At 37.9% G+C, this 16,057-nt stretch overlaps 7 protein-coding genes across 7 annotated transcripts; 4 read left to right on the forward strand and 3 right to left on the reverse strand.

Annotated features, from left to right (window-relative positions):
- On the forward strand, positions 1-1,531 carry EV154DRAFT_288964 (Endonuclease/exonuclease/phosphatase). Its single transcript, XM_051594794.1, has 3 exons — positions 1-502; positions 560-1,212; positions 1,318-1,531. Exons 1-3 carry the CDS (start codon positions 144-146, stop codon positions 1,353-1,355), a joined length of 1,050 nt encoding a protein of 349 aa, XP_051455534.1. The 5' UTR covers positions 1-143; the 3' UTR covers positions 1,356-1,531.
- EV154DRAFT_424377 (tryptophanyl-tRNA synthetase) lies at positions 1,361-2,248 on the reverse strand (the record flags this gene model as incomplete). Its single annotated transcript, XM_051596191.1, has 1 exon — positions 1,361-2,248. One exon carries the CDS (start codon positions 2,246-2,248, stop codon positions 1,361-1,363), a length of 888 nt encoding a protein of 295 aa, XP_051455535.1.
- A 591-nt stretch (positions 2,249-2,839) lies between these two features.
- Positions 2,840-4,205, forward strand: EV154DRAFT_515480 (uncharacterized protein). The gene has a single exon (XM_051602258.1). The coding sequence runs from the start codon at positions 2,882-2,884 to the stop codon at positions 3,950-3,952; it is 1,071 nt and encodes a 356-aa protein (XP_051455536.1). The 5' UTR covers positions 2,840-2,881; the 3' UTR covers positions 3,953-4,205.
- Positions 4,206-4,216: 11 nt separating this feature from the next.
- EV154DRAFT_515481 (WD40-repeat-containing domain protein) lies at positions 4,217-6,262 on the forward strand. Its single transcript, XM_051602259.1, has 3 exons — positions 4,217-4,715; positions 4,792-5,854; positions 5,936-6,262. The coding sequence occupies exons 1-3, from the start codon at positions 4,421-4,423 to the stop codon at positions 6,000-6,002; spliced, it is 1,425 nt and encodes a 474-aa protein (XP_051455537.1). The 5' UTR covers positions 4,217-4,420; the 3' UTR covers positions 6,003-6,262.
- On the reverse strand, positions 6,201-8,063 carry EV154DRAFT_515483 (Thiolase, N-terminal domain-containing protein). The gene is made up of 4 exons (XM_051602260.1): positions 7,585-8,063; positions 7,159-7,516; positions 6,717-7,104; positions 6,201-6,661 (listed from the first exon to the last, which is right to left on the reverse strand). The coding sequence occupies exons 1-4, from the start codon at positions 7,742-7,744 to the stop codon at positions 6,329-6,331; spliced, it is 1,239 nt and encodes a 412-aa protein (XP_051455538.1). The 5' UTR covers positions 7,745-8,063; the 3' UTR covers positions 6,201-6,328.
- Positions 8,064-10,613: 2,550 nt separating this feature from the next.
- Positions 10,614-11,414, forward strand: EV154DRAFT_515502 (guanylate kinase). Its single transcript, XM_051602261.1, has 3 exons — positions 10,614-10,785; positions 10,854-10,985; positions 11,047-11,414. Exons 1-3 carry the CDS (start codon positions 10,671-10,673, stop codon positions 11,364-11,366), a joined length of 567 nt encoding a protein of 188 aa, XP_051455539.1. The 5' UTR covers positions 10,614-10,670; the 3' UTR covers positions 11,367-11,414.
- Positions 11,415-11,657: 243 nt separating this feature from the next.
- EV154DRAFT_289047 (urea amidohydrolase alpha subunit) lies at positions 11,658-14,777 on the reverse strand. Its single transcript, XM_051594795.1, has 7 exons — positions 14,146-14,777; positions 13,350-14,081; positions 13,004-13,294; positions 12,820-12,943; positions 12,379-12,763; positions 12,170-12,312; positions 11,658-12,107 (listed from the first exon to the last, which is right to left on the reverse strand). Exons 1-7 carry the CDS (start codon positions 14,509-14,511, stop codon positions 11,779-11,781), a joined length of 2,370 nt encoding a protein of 789 aa, XP_051455540.1. The 5' UTR covers positions 14,512-14,777; the 3' UTR covers positions 11,658-11,778.
- Positions 14,778-16,057: the final 1,280 nt, after the last annotated feature.

Consider the following 16,057-nt stretch of genomic DNA (forward strand, 5'->3'; position numbering starts at 1 on the left):
ACCGAGCCACATGTTTAAGTAAAAGGAACTGTCTGATATGTGGTTGTGCCTTCCTCGTACCTATTATCTCATTTATTATTTTCTGTGCTGTCTATTTTTCTGCCGCCCCATTACCTGCGATACCTGTCAATCCAGTATCCCTGATGGAAAAAAATGCAACCGCGACGACTGCGCCCCGTATATTAACCTTCAATATGTTTATGAGGCCGCCCGGAATAAAGAATAACAAAAATGACTTTAAAAACGAAAGATTGGATTTCATTGTACAAAATATTTTGCCAGCTTATGACATCATTACCGTGCAAGAAGCTTTTGCCTACGCTAATAGACGCATTGATAGGTTTTTGGCTGCCGCTTTTAAACAGGGTTTTTATTACCAAGTCGCCTCCTCTAGACACTATCCTTGGGACCTGGCTGGTGATGGTGGTTTACTCATTCTCTCAAAGTATCCCATTCAAAAATCAGACAGGATTGAATTTCCTCGTGGTGTTCACTCAGACTGGTAAAACTATTTTTATTTTGGATGACATAAAATGTTCTAATAGTTTCTATTTTTAAGGCTGTCTTTCAAAGGTGCACTTCATGCTCTCGTTGAGATAGATTCGACACATTCCGTTCACGTATATACCACACATACCCAAGCATCTTATGATAATAACGGTGCCATCAATTTTGACGATACGAAGGTTCGATTAAGTCAGTTTGCAGCTGTACATCAATTTATAGCTGACACTGCTAAAGAAGACTCACATCCAATCCTACTGATGGGTGATCTGAATGTAGACGCGGCTGCACACGACACTGATATAGATGTACCATCTCGTAATAGTTCTCTTGCATATACCATGATGATGGATGTTCTTATTGGAAAAGGAACCAATCTTCAACTGCTGGTGAATGACAAGAATGTATCGACGGTTGAAAATAAAACCAGCTATGGAGATGATTGGCACCTTGATGGTTTGACAGACATGGCTTACAAATCATTTGGTTACCATCCCGTTACTTTTGGAGATTATAAGAAATTAGACAATGGAACACTTATACCTGCTGAAACCATCTTAACCAGTCATAATCAATTGATGACGGTCCAGAGTATCGATCGTTTACTTTGGTATGGTAAAAACGATACAAGGATGTCGGTGAGTCATGTGGTCGTTGAAAATTTCTTCACAAAGAATGACACTACGCTGCCATTTACACAAATATCAGGTAAGAAAAAAAAAAAAAAAAAAAAAAAAAAAAAAAAAAAAAAAAAAAAAAAAAAAAACTTAATTAAATTAACAAACATTTATATATTTTTATTATTGTTTGTAGATCATTATGGCCTTAGCGCTGTACTTGAATGTAATTAAAAAATTTATCTTAAACCAACCACTTTATAAACTTCTTCCATTGTGTTGTTTGCCACATCATTTGCCTTTTGGGCACCCTTATCTAATACAGTTTTAACATAACCTTCGTCCGCTTGTAAACGCACTAATTCAGATTGAATGGGATGCAATTTTTCAATAATGGACTCTGACACTCTTAACTTGAAATCTTTTGTACTTGTTATATCCGCACACTCTTTAACCGCCTCCTCTACCTCGATATCTCGCATAGCAGCATAAATGGAAACCAAATTGGACATACCAGGACGGTTCACGGGGTCATAAGAAACACCACGGATACCATCTGTTGTTGCCTTGGCGATTTTAGCTTGGATGGTGGCAGGAGAATCAATCAGATTGAGACGAGAGAAATCCGAGGGATCGGATTTAGACATTTTACCCTTTGGGTCACGTAATGACATGACTCTCTTAGCAGCAGGAGGTACAATGGCTTCAGGTTTAGGAAACACAGGTTTAAAGGTCTTATTAAACAAACCAGCAATATCACGCGCTAATTCCAAATGTTGAATCTGATCCTCTCCTACGGGTACGTGTGTTCCCTTGTATAATAGGATATCAGCCGCTTGTAAAACAGGGTAATCGAAAAGTCCCATCTTTAATCCACTTGTTAAACTTTCATCAGCCAGCACTTGAGCGTGACTCATCCCTCTTCCTTCCATTTTTGTCTTCCATTGGGTCATTCTACCTAACCAGCCTACGGGCGTAATACAATTGAAAATCCAGGCCAATTCTGTGTGAGCTCGGACACGGCTTTGTTCAAAAAGGACAGAGCGCTCTGGGTTGACACCACAGGCTAACAAGGTGGCGGCCACATCAAGCTTGGCTTGTCGTAAGGTGGCAGGATCTTGAGGCATGGTGATGGCATGTAAATCGACAATGCTGTAGTAATTGAAGGAACTAGCACCCGTGATTGGGTCGGGATCTTGTAAGCGAGCCCAATTGGCCAAGGCACCCAAGTAGTTACCGAGATGAGGTGTACCTGTAGGTTGAATGCCTGAAAAGACTTGTCGTGTCTTTTGCGTTGTTTGCGTTGTGAGTGTACGCTACAAAAAGAATTAGCTGCTGTCTCTTTTCAAACATGTGTCATTTACTTTGAAGGCGTTCATTGTTGACAGGAACAAAAATAAAAACTGTGAATTGTATCAAGGGTTTGACTTGCAGGGATTACTCCGCCCAAATAATTATGAAAAATTAATGGTTTTTTTTTTTTTTTTGCTTTCATTGGAGTGACACTGATGATGAGTAATAATGCGGGTTTATCAACTTTGTGAATACCATACGTTTAGAACGAGCTTATCTTGTGAGCTTTTTTTTTTGTGGTATAATGCAATTCATAAAAGCACTGATTTCTTCACGGCGCAGTCTATGATTGGTGTGACGTTACACTTGGTTTTAAATTGATACTATTTTTATGTTTGCTTTCTTTCTGTTTTACCCTCTTTTTCCTTTTATTTTTTGTTTTATCTGCACTCACAAAACTAAAAAAAATGGTTTACAAAGGACGTAAGAACGTAAATAATTCAATAAAAAGAACACCGTATGATGCTACAATGCAAACGAGAATCAAAGTGGATAATATTCTCAAGACTACGCAAGTGAGTATTTTCAACAGTGACCCTGTAACGTGGATACCGCAAGATCATGTTACAGACTATAAAAGAGAGGTAGCATGGCATCTGTTTGAGATAACCCAAGTGATGAATATGGAATGTTGGGGAGTGATTGTAGACGCACTTTTTAAGGAACAAAGTAAAACTATCTTTTCACTGGTCTATCAACTCTCAAAAACGTATCATCGATCTACACTTTCATGCCTCACAAGTGCATGGGAAAGTCATGCCATATTAAAAAAGATTTCCAGTATATTTCGCACACATATTATTTTGTATAAACCCAACTACATACCCCAATACATCAAAGTAAAGACACACTATCTAAACTTAATTACCGCACGCTCCACAACTACCACTGTCGACAGAACTTTACTGATATACAGCGAGCCTATCGAGTATCTTTTCAGCATGGATTTCAACTTTCAACTCTCTGCATTGACAGATCTAAGATTTAAACAGGATATCAAGACATTTTTCGACATGAGTAACTGTATAATTGATATCCAATCGTTTGATAAGATTGGCAATATTGATCCAGATATTGAGTGGACAAGAAGGGAACTCTTCCAGCAAAAGTTTAACGAAGATCCAGCAAAAGTTAGATACAAGGCCTTTGTAGCCCTTTGGTGCGATTTTGGATATGCCGATAGTTTCCCAGACGAATGGTGGCCTTATCCAGATGATCGACCATTGGCGATTCCAGAATTTGTCCTCCTCTTAATTAAAGTATCTACCTCATACGCTGGGACTGTATTAATTATTTATCAGGACAAACATTATTGCATCTGTGGAGACATATGTGAAGCAGAAATGATGGTTTGTAAAATCAGTGACAATGGCGTCTTGACCATGCCATGTGATCTACATTACAAAGATATCGATTCTACTTATCAGAGGGAACCGTTACTTTCTCTTTACAATAATAAAAACTTGTTTGTATACTAGAAATGCATTCGTCAGTCATGCTTTAATTACAATATGTGACTATCACGTAACGTCCCTACTCCAAATCTAACTGAAACGGGTTACAAAATGCAAAGGAAAAGGGGATCTTCGGAGAAATTACCATAAACGGCCATCCTTCATTTGCCCCGGTAATGAACTGACAAGATGAATTTTCTCTCTCTCTCTCTCTCTCTCTTTTAAAAAAATATAAAAATGATTGGAGAGTTATTTTGTTACATATTCATGAAAAGACATAAAATATAATCATTAAATTTCGTTTTATTGTAACTAAAAATTGTAACACAAGGTTGGGCGTCATGATTTTTCCCCGCAAAATAACGGTAACTGGAGTCCCAAAAAAGGATGATCCTTGTGAGAGCGTGTGTGGGGTGGTATAAAAGCATTTTAGCCTTATTTCAATTAATTCCCTTTTTTTGTTTCTTTTTCAAAAAAATAAATAAATAAAAAATGACTTATTCATTATCGCTTATATTCTCATCTGGTGGATACAGCACTGATAAACACCAAGCAGCTATACCAACGTATATCACTATTTCACCTAGAAAGGATGGGATTACTGCTAAAACCAAGCGTCTCAACCCTCAACGACGTTCTTCTACCTCCAGTTTTTCCCCACTGAAACGAAAACTAAAAGCCTCTTCCTCTAATTTCTCTTCCATTCTACCTAAATTTCGTGCTATTGAAAGACGGCCTTCTTCTACGTATTCTTCAGATACACTAATGCCTGATATCACCAGATCAAGTAAGAAATATAAAAAAAAAAAGCGTTTGTAACGAAAATATAAGCTGACATTTTTTTTTTTTAATTTTTTTATCAGTACTTGCTTTACCAAATGAAATTCTTTCCTGCGTCTTGTATTACTTGGATTATACCAGCGTACACAAACTCTCTCGTACCTGTAGTAAGTTATACACGGTATGCCATGATAACGAACTTTGGCGTCGTTTCTTGTTTGCCGATTTTCAAGCCATCACACCACCCACACCTGCAGACCCAACAATTAAGGATTATTTAAAACTATATCAGAATCATCTAAAATTGGGTCAACGATGGCTAACAGGCAAAGTAAATACCCGCTTTTTACAAGGCCATGAGGATAGTGTTTATTGTCTGGGATGGATTTCCAAAGATATCTTACTTAGTGGTAGTCGTGATAAGACACTCAAGATGTGGCACGTGCCTACCAACACCTGTATAAGAACCATCGAGAATGAACATAGTGGAAGTATCTTGTGCATACGTGTGGACCAAAAAAATCAGCTTGTGATGACAGGATCGTCGGATACTACCTGTACATTATGGTCACTACCTCAAATGCAGCCCATCATGAAACTTACAGGACATCGTCATAATGTGCTGGATGTTTGCCTTGTCAACCAGAATCGCATTGTCACGTCTTCCAGGGACCATACGTTACGTGTATGGGATAGAGAAACGGGGTTGGAATTACGGCAAATGGTGGGGCATACCGCCTCTGTCAATGCTATGGAGCCTGTGGGAAGAAATCGGGTTGTCTCGGCTTCGGGAGATTCTAGCATCAAATTATGGGATATCGACACGGGTGAATGCATTCGTACAATGCACGGTCATAAACTTGGTTTGGCTTGTGTTAAATACAGTGATGGACGTCTTTACAGTGGTGGGCTGGATGGTAAGATCAAGGTATGGGATATCGAAACTGGAGAGTGCGTTCATACCATGTTCGGTCATGCTGGCATGATTCGTTCTATTGATTATGTAAATAAAAAGATTGTCACGGGAAGTTATGATCGTACCTTGAAGGTATGGGATACAGAAACAGGTGCATGTATTCTCAGCTTTCAAAGTGGACACTCCAATTGGATCTTCAATGTCCTGTCAAGTGGAACACGTATAGTCAGGTACACTATGACAAAAAGAATATATCGAGAGCATTTTGATTGACCTTTTTATTTTTTTTTTTTTTTTTTTTTTTTTACCAGTTCGGGACAGGAAAAACGTATAATGGTGCTTGATTTTGGTAGTGGATTAGCTCCCCTGTGTAATTAAAATAGCTTCCCTTTTTTTACCCCGGATTTTATACCGTTCTGCGGCGACTTAATAATATAGTTTTTTTTTACATGAATCTATAAAAACAAGGTTTTCCTTTCTAATTACAAGGGACCAATCAATGGCTTGATTGACATTGATTAGGAAACAATTAGAAATCATTTGATGTCACTTCAGGCTACACGATGCTAAATTGACAGTGTTTTCCCTTCACATGCCTCAAAATATTGTTCTCACGTTTTTTTTTTTTTTTTGGCGGTAAATTGTTATGAGAGTTACACAGAATTACACTTTTTATTATAATTTACAGGGCGGGTATATATAATCTATTCTCTTTCCCAAACAGCAGCCATACCCATACCACTACCAATACACATGGTGGTGACACCGATACGCTTGTCTTGACGTTGTAATTCGGGGAATAAAGTGGCAACTTGACGAGCACCTGTACATCCTAAGGGATGGCCAATGGCAATAGCACCACCCTTAGGGTTCACCTTTTCCATGGGAATGTCTAATACCTTGACAGTATAAAGTGCTTGAGAGGCAAAAGCTTCATTGATTTCATAAATATCAACATCAGCAATCTTTAAACCAGCACGTTCAACTGCGACAGGGATAGCGTAAGCTGGTCCAACACCCATCACACGAGGTGGAACCTAAATCAATAGGGTTAAACAATCATTTAGAAGAAAAACTGTGAAATTAACTTACACCGACTGCAGCAGAAGTAACATATTTACCAAGAATAGGCAAATTCAATTTTAAGGCGGTCTTACGCTTCATGAGCAAGACAGCAGCGGCACCATCCGAGATTTGAGAAGCGTTACCGGCAGTGGTGGTTCCGGTGGGGGAGAAAGCAGGCTTTAACTTACCGAGACCTTCAGCAGTGGAGGAAGCACGAATACCTTCATCTTGTTCTACAATAATTGTCTTTTCATTGCCATCCTTGTCTAATGTGGTAACTTGACAAGGTACAATTTCTTGCTTAAAGTAACCAGCCTTTTGAGCAGCAGCGGCCTTTTGATGAGAAAGAGCAGAGAAAGCATCTTGCTCTTGGCGGGTAATGCCATAATCAGCGGCGACATTTTCTGAAGTAATGCTATATGAATTAAGTTAATAATGATGTTTGAAGAAAGATAAAAGCAGTGCTCACCCCATGGGAATCTTGCAGTCAGCAACAATGGGGTTGACAGCTAATTTTTCAGACAAGGGCACCACACGGTTGAAATAATCGGCAGACATGGACTCGACACCAGCACCAATACCAATGTCAATTAAGCCAGCTTGAATGGCGCAAGCAACTTGCACACAAGCTTGAAGACCAGAAGAACATTGACGGTTTAAGGTACTGACAGAAGTAGATTCAGGGAAGCCAGCAGCAAGAGAGGCCATACGAGCAGGAGTGGCAAGACCGCCATTGGCAGATACGTTACCTACATTGATATCCTGTACCAAAGAAGGGTCGATGCCGGTCTTTGTGATGGTGGCCTTCAGAACATGCATTAAGAGTTCTGTTGATCAAACAAACAATGAATATGCAGGCTAATTATGTGTGTAATTTCTTTATTTGTATTTTTACCGTCAGCGAGGACATCTTTGAAACCACCTTTACGACCCTTGCCGAGGGCAGTACGAAGAGCTGAAACAACAACGACATCTTCAGGAGACTTGACACCCACGCGGGTGACCTGAGAATCTGCTAAAGTAGGTAAACTAATAGGATAGGGCAAAGGAGACATGTTTAAAGTTAAATGAGCAGAAAAAGGAATTTAGAAAATACAAGAAAAAAAAAAACTGTGAATTATATCCTTATTTGCATTTGGCATTAGTAAAAACTATTATAAAAATTCTCAGTCCGAGTGTATAAATTCCCAAGGTTATTCTTCTTGACTAATAAGCTAAAGTTGAGCATGAACAAGAGGTTTTCTTTTATGTAGAGATATACCAAAAAGGAGGACAGCTGTTTCAGGAACGCGCTTAATTCCAGATCTATGGTCTTTTTTAAGTATGGTCTTTTTTAAGTAACCCGGAGAATTAGAATAAATACAACAACAGGCCACATTTCGAGGGAGGGGTGCTGGGGGAGAGGGGCAATCTAAGAATTATAATTATAGCTTAAAATGGTAATATTGTTGGGAACCCAGAAGGGGAAGGGTTTACTATTCCGGGGGCTTGCCTGGTGAAATGTAGAAATCTATTCCGAGTTCACAATTTCCGGACATGGCATCATACTATTCGTTTTTACTGCTTTGAACTATAAATTACGGAACAAATGATCGACGTCATTGAGAATTTAAAAAAGCATGACGTACACGGAATGGACCTGAAATTACTAGCTAATAAAAAGTGATTGATCCAATTGGAATCCATCAATTGAGGGTAGATCCCCCATAAGACTAAAAAATCTAAATTTAACTCCGGATAAAAAAGTTTTTTTTTTTTTTTTTTTTTTTTTTTTTTTCATTTGGCTACAAAAGTCAGGTGCCATAATGTGCAACCATGAAAAAGGTTATTTGCTTGCTCGGACTTGAGTTTGCAAAAGACTATTAATCGCTTAATACAGGATTCACATACACTTGATTGGAATATGTATATCGAAATAGCTGGTCTCTTTTTTAGCCAAATTTATTAGATACCTAATATTTTAAAATCATATAGAGGCATACGCTGAGAAATGATACTAATCTAAATATCTTTAAATAGTACTCGCATCTTTATTGGTCTATGAAGGATGGTACAAGTAAGCGTTTGGAAGAAAGAACTCTGATAGACTAAAGATTGACAATGAAAGAATAAATATATACACATATATTTCACAGACCAATAAAACTACCTTATGGATCGATCATTGTCTTTTTCAGACCCGAATTACTCACTCTCTAATGATTGAATATCATGTCAAGTCAATATCGAGTTGGGATAAACTGGATAAGAACATGCGTGAACAATCGCAAAACCTTCAGCCTCTTCCTTTTATCTGAATGTGCTAGCGAAATCTCAGCCGAACCACATTCCACTGCTTTTTGGGAGTTACTCTGTTCTTTAGAGAGTACCCAAAGACATTTTTTCTCTGACCACATTAATTGACGATATTCATTGTATCTATGGAAACTACATCATATAAACACATTACGCTAATAGGAAGTTGGTAGCACTAGTAAAGTTTTTTCTTTTTTTAATCTCTTGTGTGTGTGAGGCACGTTTAAAGTGGAGTCATAATTACAGGTAAAACAATCAAGTTATATTTTAAGTGCTTGAAGGAATAATGCTCTCAGCAGAAATCGTATGCTCATCTCTAATAGACGCGATCCTTTCCCAGTTGATTGCATAGTCGATAAGAGCAAACTTCATTAAACTTATGAAAGAAGCTATGTTCGCAAGGCAGGTTTGCTACTTTGTCAATACGAACCCCGTCGACCTATTCTAAGAGTCCAAAGTGGAATAGTTTTACCATCAAGACATGCACTGAATCTCGACATGAGTCTTATTCGAGCCTTTAGACCTCTGATAGGTTGTTTATTTTCTTCCGAGTATATTTGCACTTTTAAAATAAACAGTAAAGGGGGTCAAATGTCCCTTGTGAATATAGACATGTATTAGCGGTCTTCCATGGTGTGTGGTCCGAGCCTGAATAAACTTATAAAAACTCTGCTAAAATAAAGATTTTCGGAAGCAGCTTTAGAATGTTAAATAGAGAAAGTCCGAATGTATATAGAGAAGGTCCGAAAACGGAGCAAAGATATTGTATTATGGTAATTAAGTTTATAGATAGTAATAGCATTATAGAAAAGAAGGGAAGGGGAGAAAGAATTATATGTATATATTATATTCACAGGTATAAAAATGGGGGGTTTTAAAAAAGATGGATTATTGAGAATGGCTTGACATGGACCGCTTTTTTTTGGAAATGGTTGTGAGAAATCTCTTTAACTTGTTGCCAGAACTCTTTTCTTCCAGAGAACCAGTAGGCGATGATGCGTATGAACTGAAAGATTGCATAAAGATGGGATCCACCTGTTGGCATGATTCAGATGATGACATTGATAGAAAAGATGCTTTAGAAGGTGATGATAATCCTTGAGAGTAGATCAATTGATTTGTATCGATATCAAAGTGCTCGGTGAATCTTGACATGATGATTATGTATGTGTGTATTAATAAAAAAAGCCAAAAAAAAAAAAAAAAAAATTAAAGAATCAACGAAAATGCCTTGCCCTTTATATACATTGGCCGTCGTAATTTTAAATGAAAGCGCTTTTACAACTCCGTTGATCACTGTTACAAGAAAACTTAGTTCTAGACTCTTGCTCTTTTTGCATATGTACATTAATTACCCTATCTCTGATTTTTCAATTGCTTTTCCTCTTGTTCTACTACCTAAAAGCTTATATGGATCACATTTAGGCACACACGCACACAAAATTATTTTCCTCCTTTTTTTAAGCTATCTCCAGGGTCAATTTTTTTTTTTTTTTTTTTTTTTTTACAAGTCCCCTTTTTGTGTTACAGTTCCCAGAGCTTTGCGTATGAAATAGTTTTTAGCTGGGCGTCCCTTCAGTTTAAACTCACTGTGTCGTGACTGTTCATACCACAACTATTGTGAATTATGTCAAGGCTATTTTTTATTTTTTTATTATTATTATTTTTCTTCGTAATTAAACAAGCATGCAAACAGCTTCAAAGATCTTTGTCATCTCTGGTCCCTCCGGCTCTGGAAAGTCCACCTTGTTAAAGCGTCTCTTTAGCGAATATCCCAGTACTTTTGGCTTCAGTATTTCTCGTAAATGAATCTTTATAAGCAATTATATATGTGTGCTTTTCCCTGACCAACATAGAATATAAACATAGACACTACACGTAAGCCTCGTCCTGGAGAAGTTGATGGAAAGGATTACCATTTTGTAGAGAAGGAGGATATGGTCAAGGAAGTGGAAGCTGGTAAATTTATCGAGAGTGCAACCTTTTCTGGAAATATGTACGGTAAGGGTTTTTGTGATTTGCCCCCGAATGTGTCAGAAAGACATACTTAGTTTGTAACTAGGTACTTCCATCAAGTCTGTTGAGGATGTGGTTGCCGATGGTAAAGTGTGCATGCTTGATATTGATATGCAAGGTGTTCAATCTGTCAAGAAAACTCAATTGAATCCCAAATATATCTTTGTTCAACCTCCTAGTCTTGAAGTGTTGGAAAGTCGTCTTCGTGGACGTGGCACTGAAAAGGAAGATGCTGTATTGGCTCGTTTAGAAGCATCAAAGAGAGAATTAGAATATGGTTCTCTTCCTGGATCTTACGATCATATTATTGTGAATGATGATTTGGAAACTGCATACTCCTCTTTAAAACAAGCCATCTTTGTTTAAATATCATATATAGAATAAATAAAAAAAATTGCATTCCCCTTTCTTAAATTTGACAAGCCGACTCGTACCCAGATCAAATTTCAAAATGGCTTTTCCCTATTGTCTAGGAAATACCAAAACGGACTGGGTACGCTACCTCGTTTTTATTGCGGTTTAGTGCAAGTGTAACCTACTAGCCCATTGGCCGATAAAACTCATTCGAGATCTGTCTTTCTTATTTGTACACTCTGTGCAAGGGACAACGTGCTTTTATTTTTTATTTTATGTGTTTTTTACAGAAAAAGAAATATTTCACACACACATGCGAGGCTTGTGATTGTTTGCTTTTTTTCATGAACAGAAGAAATATATTATGATAAAAAAAAAGTGATGCTATAAATAAATTAAGCAAGGGACGGCATTTGAACAATTTTTAGAATAAGTAGACGGATTGAGTCATTGGCAGCGTATCCACAGGGTCACAGACGCAATCCACGCCATCTGCGGTGACTGCATACGTTTCTGGATCCACTGCAATGATTGGCATGGCGTCGTTCAGTTTCATATCCCTTTTTGAAATATTACGACAGTTCTTGACGGCCTCGATACGTTTCCTCAGTCCATATTTTGCTATCGTGCCATTATCAATTGAAATCTGTGATACAAATAGCATACAACTCTTGGAAAGACTTGAAGGAAATGAACCAAACAATGGTCTGGACACGATCGGTTCTGTCGTTGAAATAGATCCGTTGGCATCACCTATTTTTTTTTTTTTTTTTTCAATTAAAAAGTAATAAATTAAAAAAAAATCCATTATTTACCCATCTGGCCCCATACATGAATGCCTCCTTTTAAAATAAGCTCTGGTTTACTACCGAAAAATGCAGGTGTAAAAGCAACAAGATCTGCCATCTTGCCAACTTCAATTGAACCAACCAAATGACTGATCCCATGCGCGATCGCCCTATCCATAAAAAGAGTTTAAAAACATGTATACAGAAGAAAAAAAAAAGATATATTCATAATTTACACGTTGATGGTATATTTAGCTAAATAGCGCTTAATTCGGAAATTATCATCAACGCGACCTTCATCCTCTGGTAACTTACCGCGTTGCAATTTCATCTTGTGTGCTGTCTTCCATGTACGCAATACCACCTCCCCAACTCTACCCATCGCTTGACAGTCTGAACTGATCATACTAATGGCTCCCATGTCATGCAGCACGTCTTCAGCTGCAATCGTCTCGGCTCGGATACGACTTTCTGCAAATGCTACATCTTCAGGAATCGTTTTAGACAAGTGATGACAGACCATCAGCATATCAATGTGCTCGTCTAACGTATTGGCTGTAAATGGGCGCGTCGGGTTGGTAGATGAAGGTAATACATTGGCCTCACTACATACTGTGATAACTAGAATGAATGATTTTTAGTATTTTCCAGCCCCTCTTCGTTGTACAAATACTTACTATCAGGAGCATGACCACCACCCGCACCTTCACTATGATACGTATGAATTGTTCGACCTTTAAATGCAGCAATGGTAGTTTCTACAAATCCACCTTCATTTAAAGTATCTGTATGGATAGTTGTCTTTACTCTCGCGTATTAAAAAAAAATGAGCGGGTTACAATAATCTTTTTTTAATCTTACCTGAATATCCAATTCGTCACTGACTTGTAAACAAGTGTCAATGGCATTTGAATTAGCGCCATAATCTTCATGAACTTTAAGTGCGATACAGCCCGCCTCTACTTGCTCTCTAAGTGGCTCTTTACTCGAACAACTTCCTCTGCCGGAAAATCCAAAGTTAAGCGGAAGATCGTCCGTAGCCTGCATCATGGTTTCTAAATGATACTTGCCTGGTGTACATGTAGTGGCATTGGTACCTGTATTCGGACCAGTACCGCCTCCAATCAAGGTTGTAATACCACTTGAAAGAGCCTACAGATACGTAAATGTCTTGCATGTTATATATATATTTTTTAAAAAAAATTACCTCATAACACATTTGCGGACAAATGTAATGCACATGAGAATCTATAGCACCAGCCGTAAAAATCAAGCCCTCGCCCGCCAAAACCTCTGTACTAGCCCCAAAAATCATACCAGGTGTCACATCGTCCATAATATCAGGATTTCCTGCCTTGCCTATACCAACAATCATGCCCTTCTTGATGCCAATATCTGCCTTGTAGATACCAGAATAATCAAATATCATAGCATTGGTAATGAGCAAATCCAAGACTTCTGCATCGCAGTCATAGGTGGATTGACCCATGCCTTCCCTCAAGACTTTACCTCCGCCAAATTTACACTCATCGCCATAGACCGTGAAGTCTTTTTCGATACGTGCCCATAGATTAGTGTTTCCCAAACGAATGAGATCGCCTGTGGTAGGACCGAAATGATCAATGTAGTAATCGCGTTCCAATGTATAGGGAGGTGCGTTAGGTAGAAGGGGAGCTCGTGTGTCATGCATGTAGCCCAACGACATCAAATTGTTGATAATAGAAGGTAAACGGATTAAATCCACAGGTCCCGTAGCTAACCCATTTCCCCCTGAAATGATCTTTTTGCCTCCAATCTCTACAAGGGTTACCGTCTTAAAATCTCCGGGCTCAAATCGAATAGCAGAACCTGCTGGAATATCCAGGCGCATTCCATAAGCAAGTGCTCGATTAAAGTTCAAGAATTTATTGGTCTCGATGAAATGGAAATGAGAACCAATCTTTTATCATTATTAGTTTCGCCTTCAAATTATCTTTTTTTTTTTTTTTTTTTTTTTTTTTTACCTGGATGGCTCGGTCTCCATGGTTTGTCACTGTCAATGATAATCGTTTTCGCCCGGCATTCAGTTGAACTGGTTGCGGCATAGCGATAATGGCACCCGGTGCTTCTTGTCGGTTCCTGGGAATGCCCAGTTCGAACTTTGACTGGTCCGGAATCGGATAGAACGAACCATACAGAGCCAATTCCAGATTACCGTTATCGGTACACACAGGTTCTTGAACAGTCACCAAGTAGGTCCCATCTGGAAATGTGCCTTCGACCTGGACCTCCTTTACAATATCAATGACATCAGGCTGTACATGACGACGACCTAACATTTGCTTACCCAGATCCATCAATTGAGAAACGGAATAGCAACCATCTCGCATCAATTCAAGTAATTGTGAAGCAATCAATGCAGTGGCTTCTGCATAATTTAATTTGACGCCTCTTGCCAAACGCTTTTGTGCAAGTGAACCAACTATAAAAAAAGGTCAGGAATATCATCGAACGTTATTATGATTATTTAGTACCGCATCACCTCACAAAAGAAAACATGCATTTCTGTTAAATTCGCTTATGTTTCATGTTGAAAATATTAATTTACCTTGATGGAGTAGCAATTTATCCAACTCACGAGGAACCAATTTCATAATTATTATTTATTTGCAAAATATTAAGAAAAGAAAAAAAGAGATTGACTCGTGCGCAGTGAAATTTTTATTTTATTTTTTTGAAAACGAGTCAAAATATGTTAAAAAGAGTTTAGTGCCATCACAAATAAAAAAAAGAACTTTCCTTGTCAAATTTGTCAAAAGAATTTGTTTACCGTTACACGAGGACCCGCAATTGCATAGATTAGATTTTATTTTAAACGAGTATCTGCCATCTCCAATGATTCCAACCAACCAGGGTTCTCAAGCATCAGAATTTCTGTGGTTTTTCAATGTAGCAAAGAACAACAATAATCCCGTACTTCTTGGAAAATGTTGTTCTGTTAGTTGATCTAAAACAGGTGGATCAGATTTTTATGTTTGTAGCGGACATATATCTTCCTTGCCATGCATTGGAAATAGAATATCCATAACTTTGTTTCAACAAAGTACTTTGATGTTAGTTGCTCCATCTGCTTAATTCCCTACAAGGTACGTTTTTGTCCGCTGCATGTGACAATCATACTCGTTTTTGAAAAAAGTGCCCGAATTCTTTTTAAACAAATCATGTTTGAGTGCAATCGCACAAATAAAGAAGCTATCTTCAAGAAGAAGCAAATAAGCAGATCCGTGTTATTTGGACTCTCGGGAAATGATTGGTTCGTGCATTGATGCATATCAATTACGAATTAAATGCCATACAGTCCCTCTAGACGAATAAGCCTTTTTAGCGAAGACTTAATCACTGATATTTACTTTCTCATCTATTAAAATAAGATTATTCTGAAAACTCGTATCTCAGAAACCAACCAGTTGTTCTACACCTACTTTCCTCGTCTGAATTACACCAGTGTTATATGTTTAGTCGGATCTCTATTTTTCTTTCTGAGCTTTTGGTAGATAAGATGTAAGTAGCTTGAAGAATAGGTCTTCAGAAGAAACTCATTATTTCTACTTGTCATATTTTAGCATCTGATTAAGGAGAAAATAAAACAATCTTTACTAGCTAATTTTAAGCGTAGTACTTAATGCTTTTTTCTATAGCGATTGATGCTAGAGACAAAAAAAAAAGTGTGAGAAAATTATCATGGTTCTCAACTATGTTAAAACGAAATGATTAAATTAAACAATTATCACATTATTTGGGCCATTAGTTAATTTAATCCCCCACCCGCTCCCACCCATCCACCCGCTTCATTTGATGGGCACATATTGAACGAAATACGACTCTTATTTCGATTAATGGTGTGTAAGTGATTTAGTATTTTGCCAATAAAGCAAA

The sequence above is a fragment of the Mucor mucedo genome (assembly GCF_025094135.1).
Source record: "Mucor mucedo strain NRRL 3635 chromosome Unknown EV154scaffold_74, whole genome shotgun sequence".
Classification (NCBI taxonomy): Eukaryota; Fungi; Mucoromycota; class Mucoromycetes; order Mucorales; family Mucoraceae; genus Mucor; species Mucor mucedo.

Coding starts and splice junctions, on each gene's coding strand:
- EV154DRAFT_288964 (XM_051594794.1), top strand. CDS start 144: ATGGAAAAAAATGCAACCGCGACGACTGCGCCCCGTATATTAACCTTC. Junction 503..559: donor CGTGGTGTTCACTCAGACTG/GTAAAACTATTT, acceptor TCTATTTTTAAG/GCTGTCTTTCAAAGGTGCAC. Junction 1,213..1,317: donor GCCATTTACACAAATATCAG/GTAAGAAAAAAA, acceptor TATTGTTTGTAG/ATCATTATGGCCTTAGCGCT.
- EV154DRAFT_515480 (XM_051602258.1), top strand. CDS start 2,882: ATGGTTTACAAAGGACGTAAGAACGTAAATAATTCAATAAAAAGAACA.
- EV154DRAFT_515481 (XM_051602259.1), top strand. CDS start 4,421: ATGACTTATTCATTATCGCTTATATTCTCATCTGGTGGATACAGCACT. Junction 4,716..4,791: donor GCCTGATATCACCAGATCAA/GTAAGAAATATA, acceptor TTTTTTTATCAG/TACTTGCTTTACCAAATGAA. Junction 5,855..5,935: donor AGTGGAACACGTATAGTCAG/GTACACTATGAC, acceptor TTTTTTTACCAG/TTCGGGACAGGAAAAACGTA.
- EV154DRAFT_515483 (XM_051602260.1), bottom strand. CDS start 7,744: ATGTCTCCTTTGCCCTATCCTATTAGTTTACCTACTTTAGCAGATTCT. Junction 7,517..7,584: donor CAAAGATGTCCTCGCTGACG/GTAAAAATACAA, acceptor TTTGATCAACAG/AACTCTTAATGCATGTTCTG. Junction 6,662..6,716: donor TTACTTCTGCTGCAGTCGGT/GTAAGTTAATTT, acceptor CTATTGATTTAG/GTTCCACCTCGTGTGATGGG.
- EV154DRAFT_515502 (XM_051602261.1), top strand. CDS start 10,671: ATGCAAACAGCTTCAAAGATCTTTGTCATCTCTGGTCCCTCCGGCTCT. Junction 10,786..10,853: donor TTTTGGCTTCAGTATTTCTC/GTAAATGAATCT, acceptor ATATAAACATAG/ACACTACACGTAAGCCTCGT. Junction 10,986..11,046: donor CTTTTCTGGAAATATGTACG/GTAAGGGTTTTT, acceptor GTTTGTAACTAG/GTACTTCCATCAAGTCTGTT.
- EV154DRAFT_289047 (XM_051594795.1), bottom strand. CDS start 14,511: ATGCGAGATGGTTGCTATTCCGTTTCTCAATTGATGGATCTGGGTAAG. Junction 12,944..13,003: donor GTGACGAATTGGATATTCAG/GTAAGATTAAAA, acceptor GCGAGAGTAAAG/ACAACTATCCATACAGATAC. Junction 12,764..12,819: donor TGGTGGTCATGCTCCTGATA/GTAAGTATTTGT, acceptor CATTCATTCTAG/TTATCACAGTATGTAGTGAG.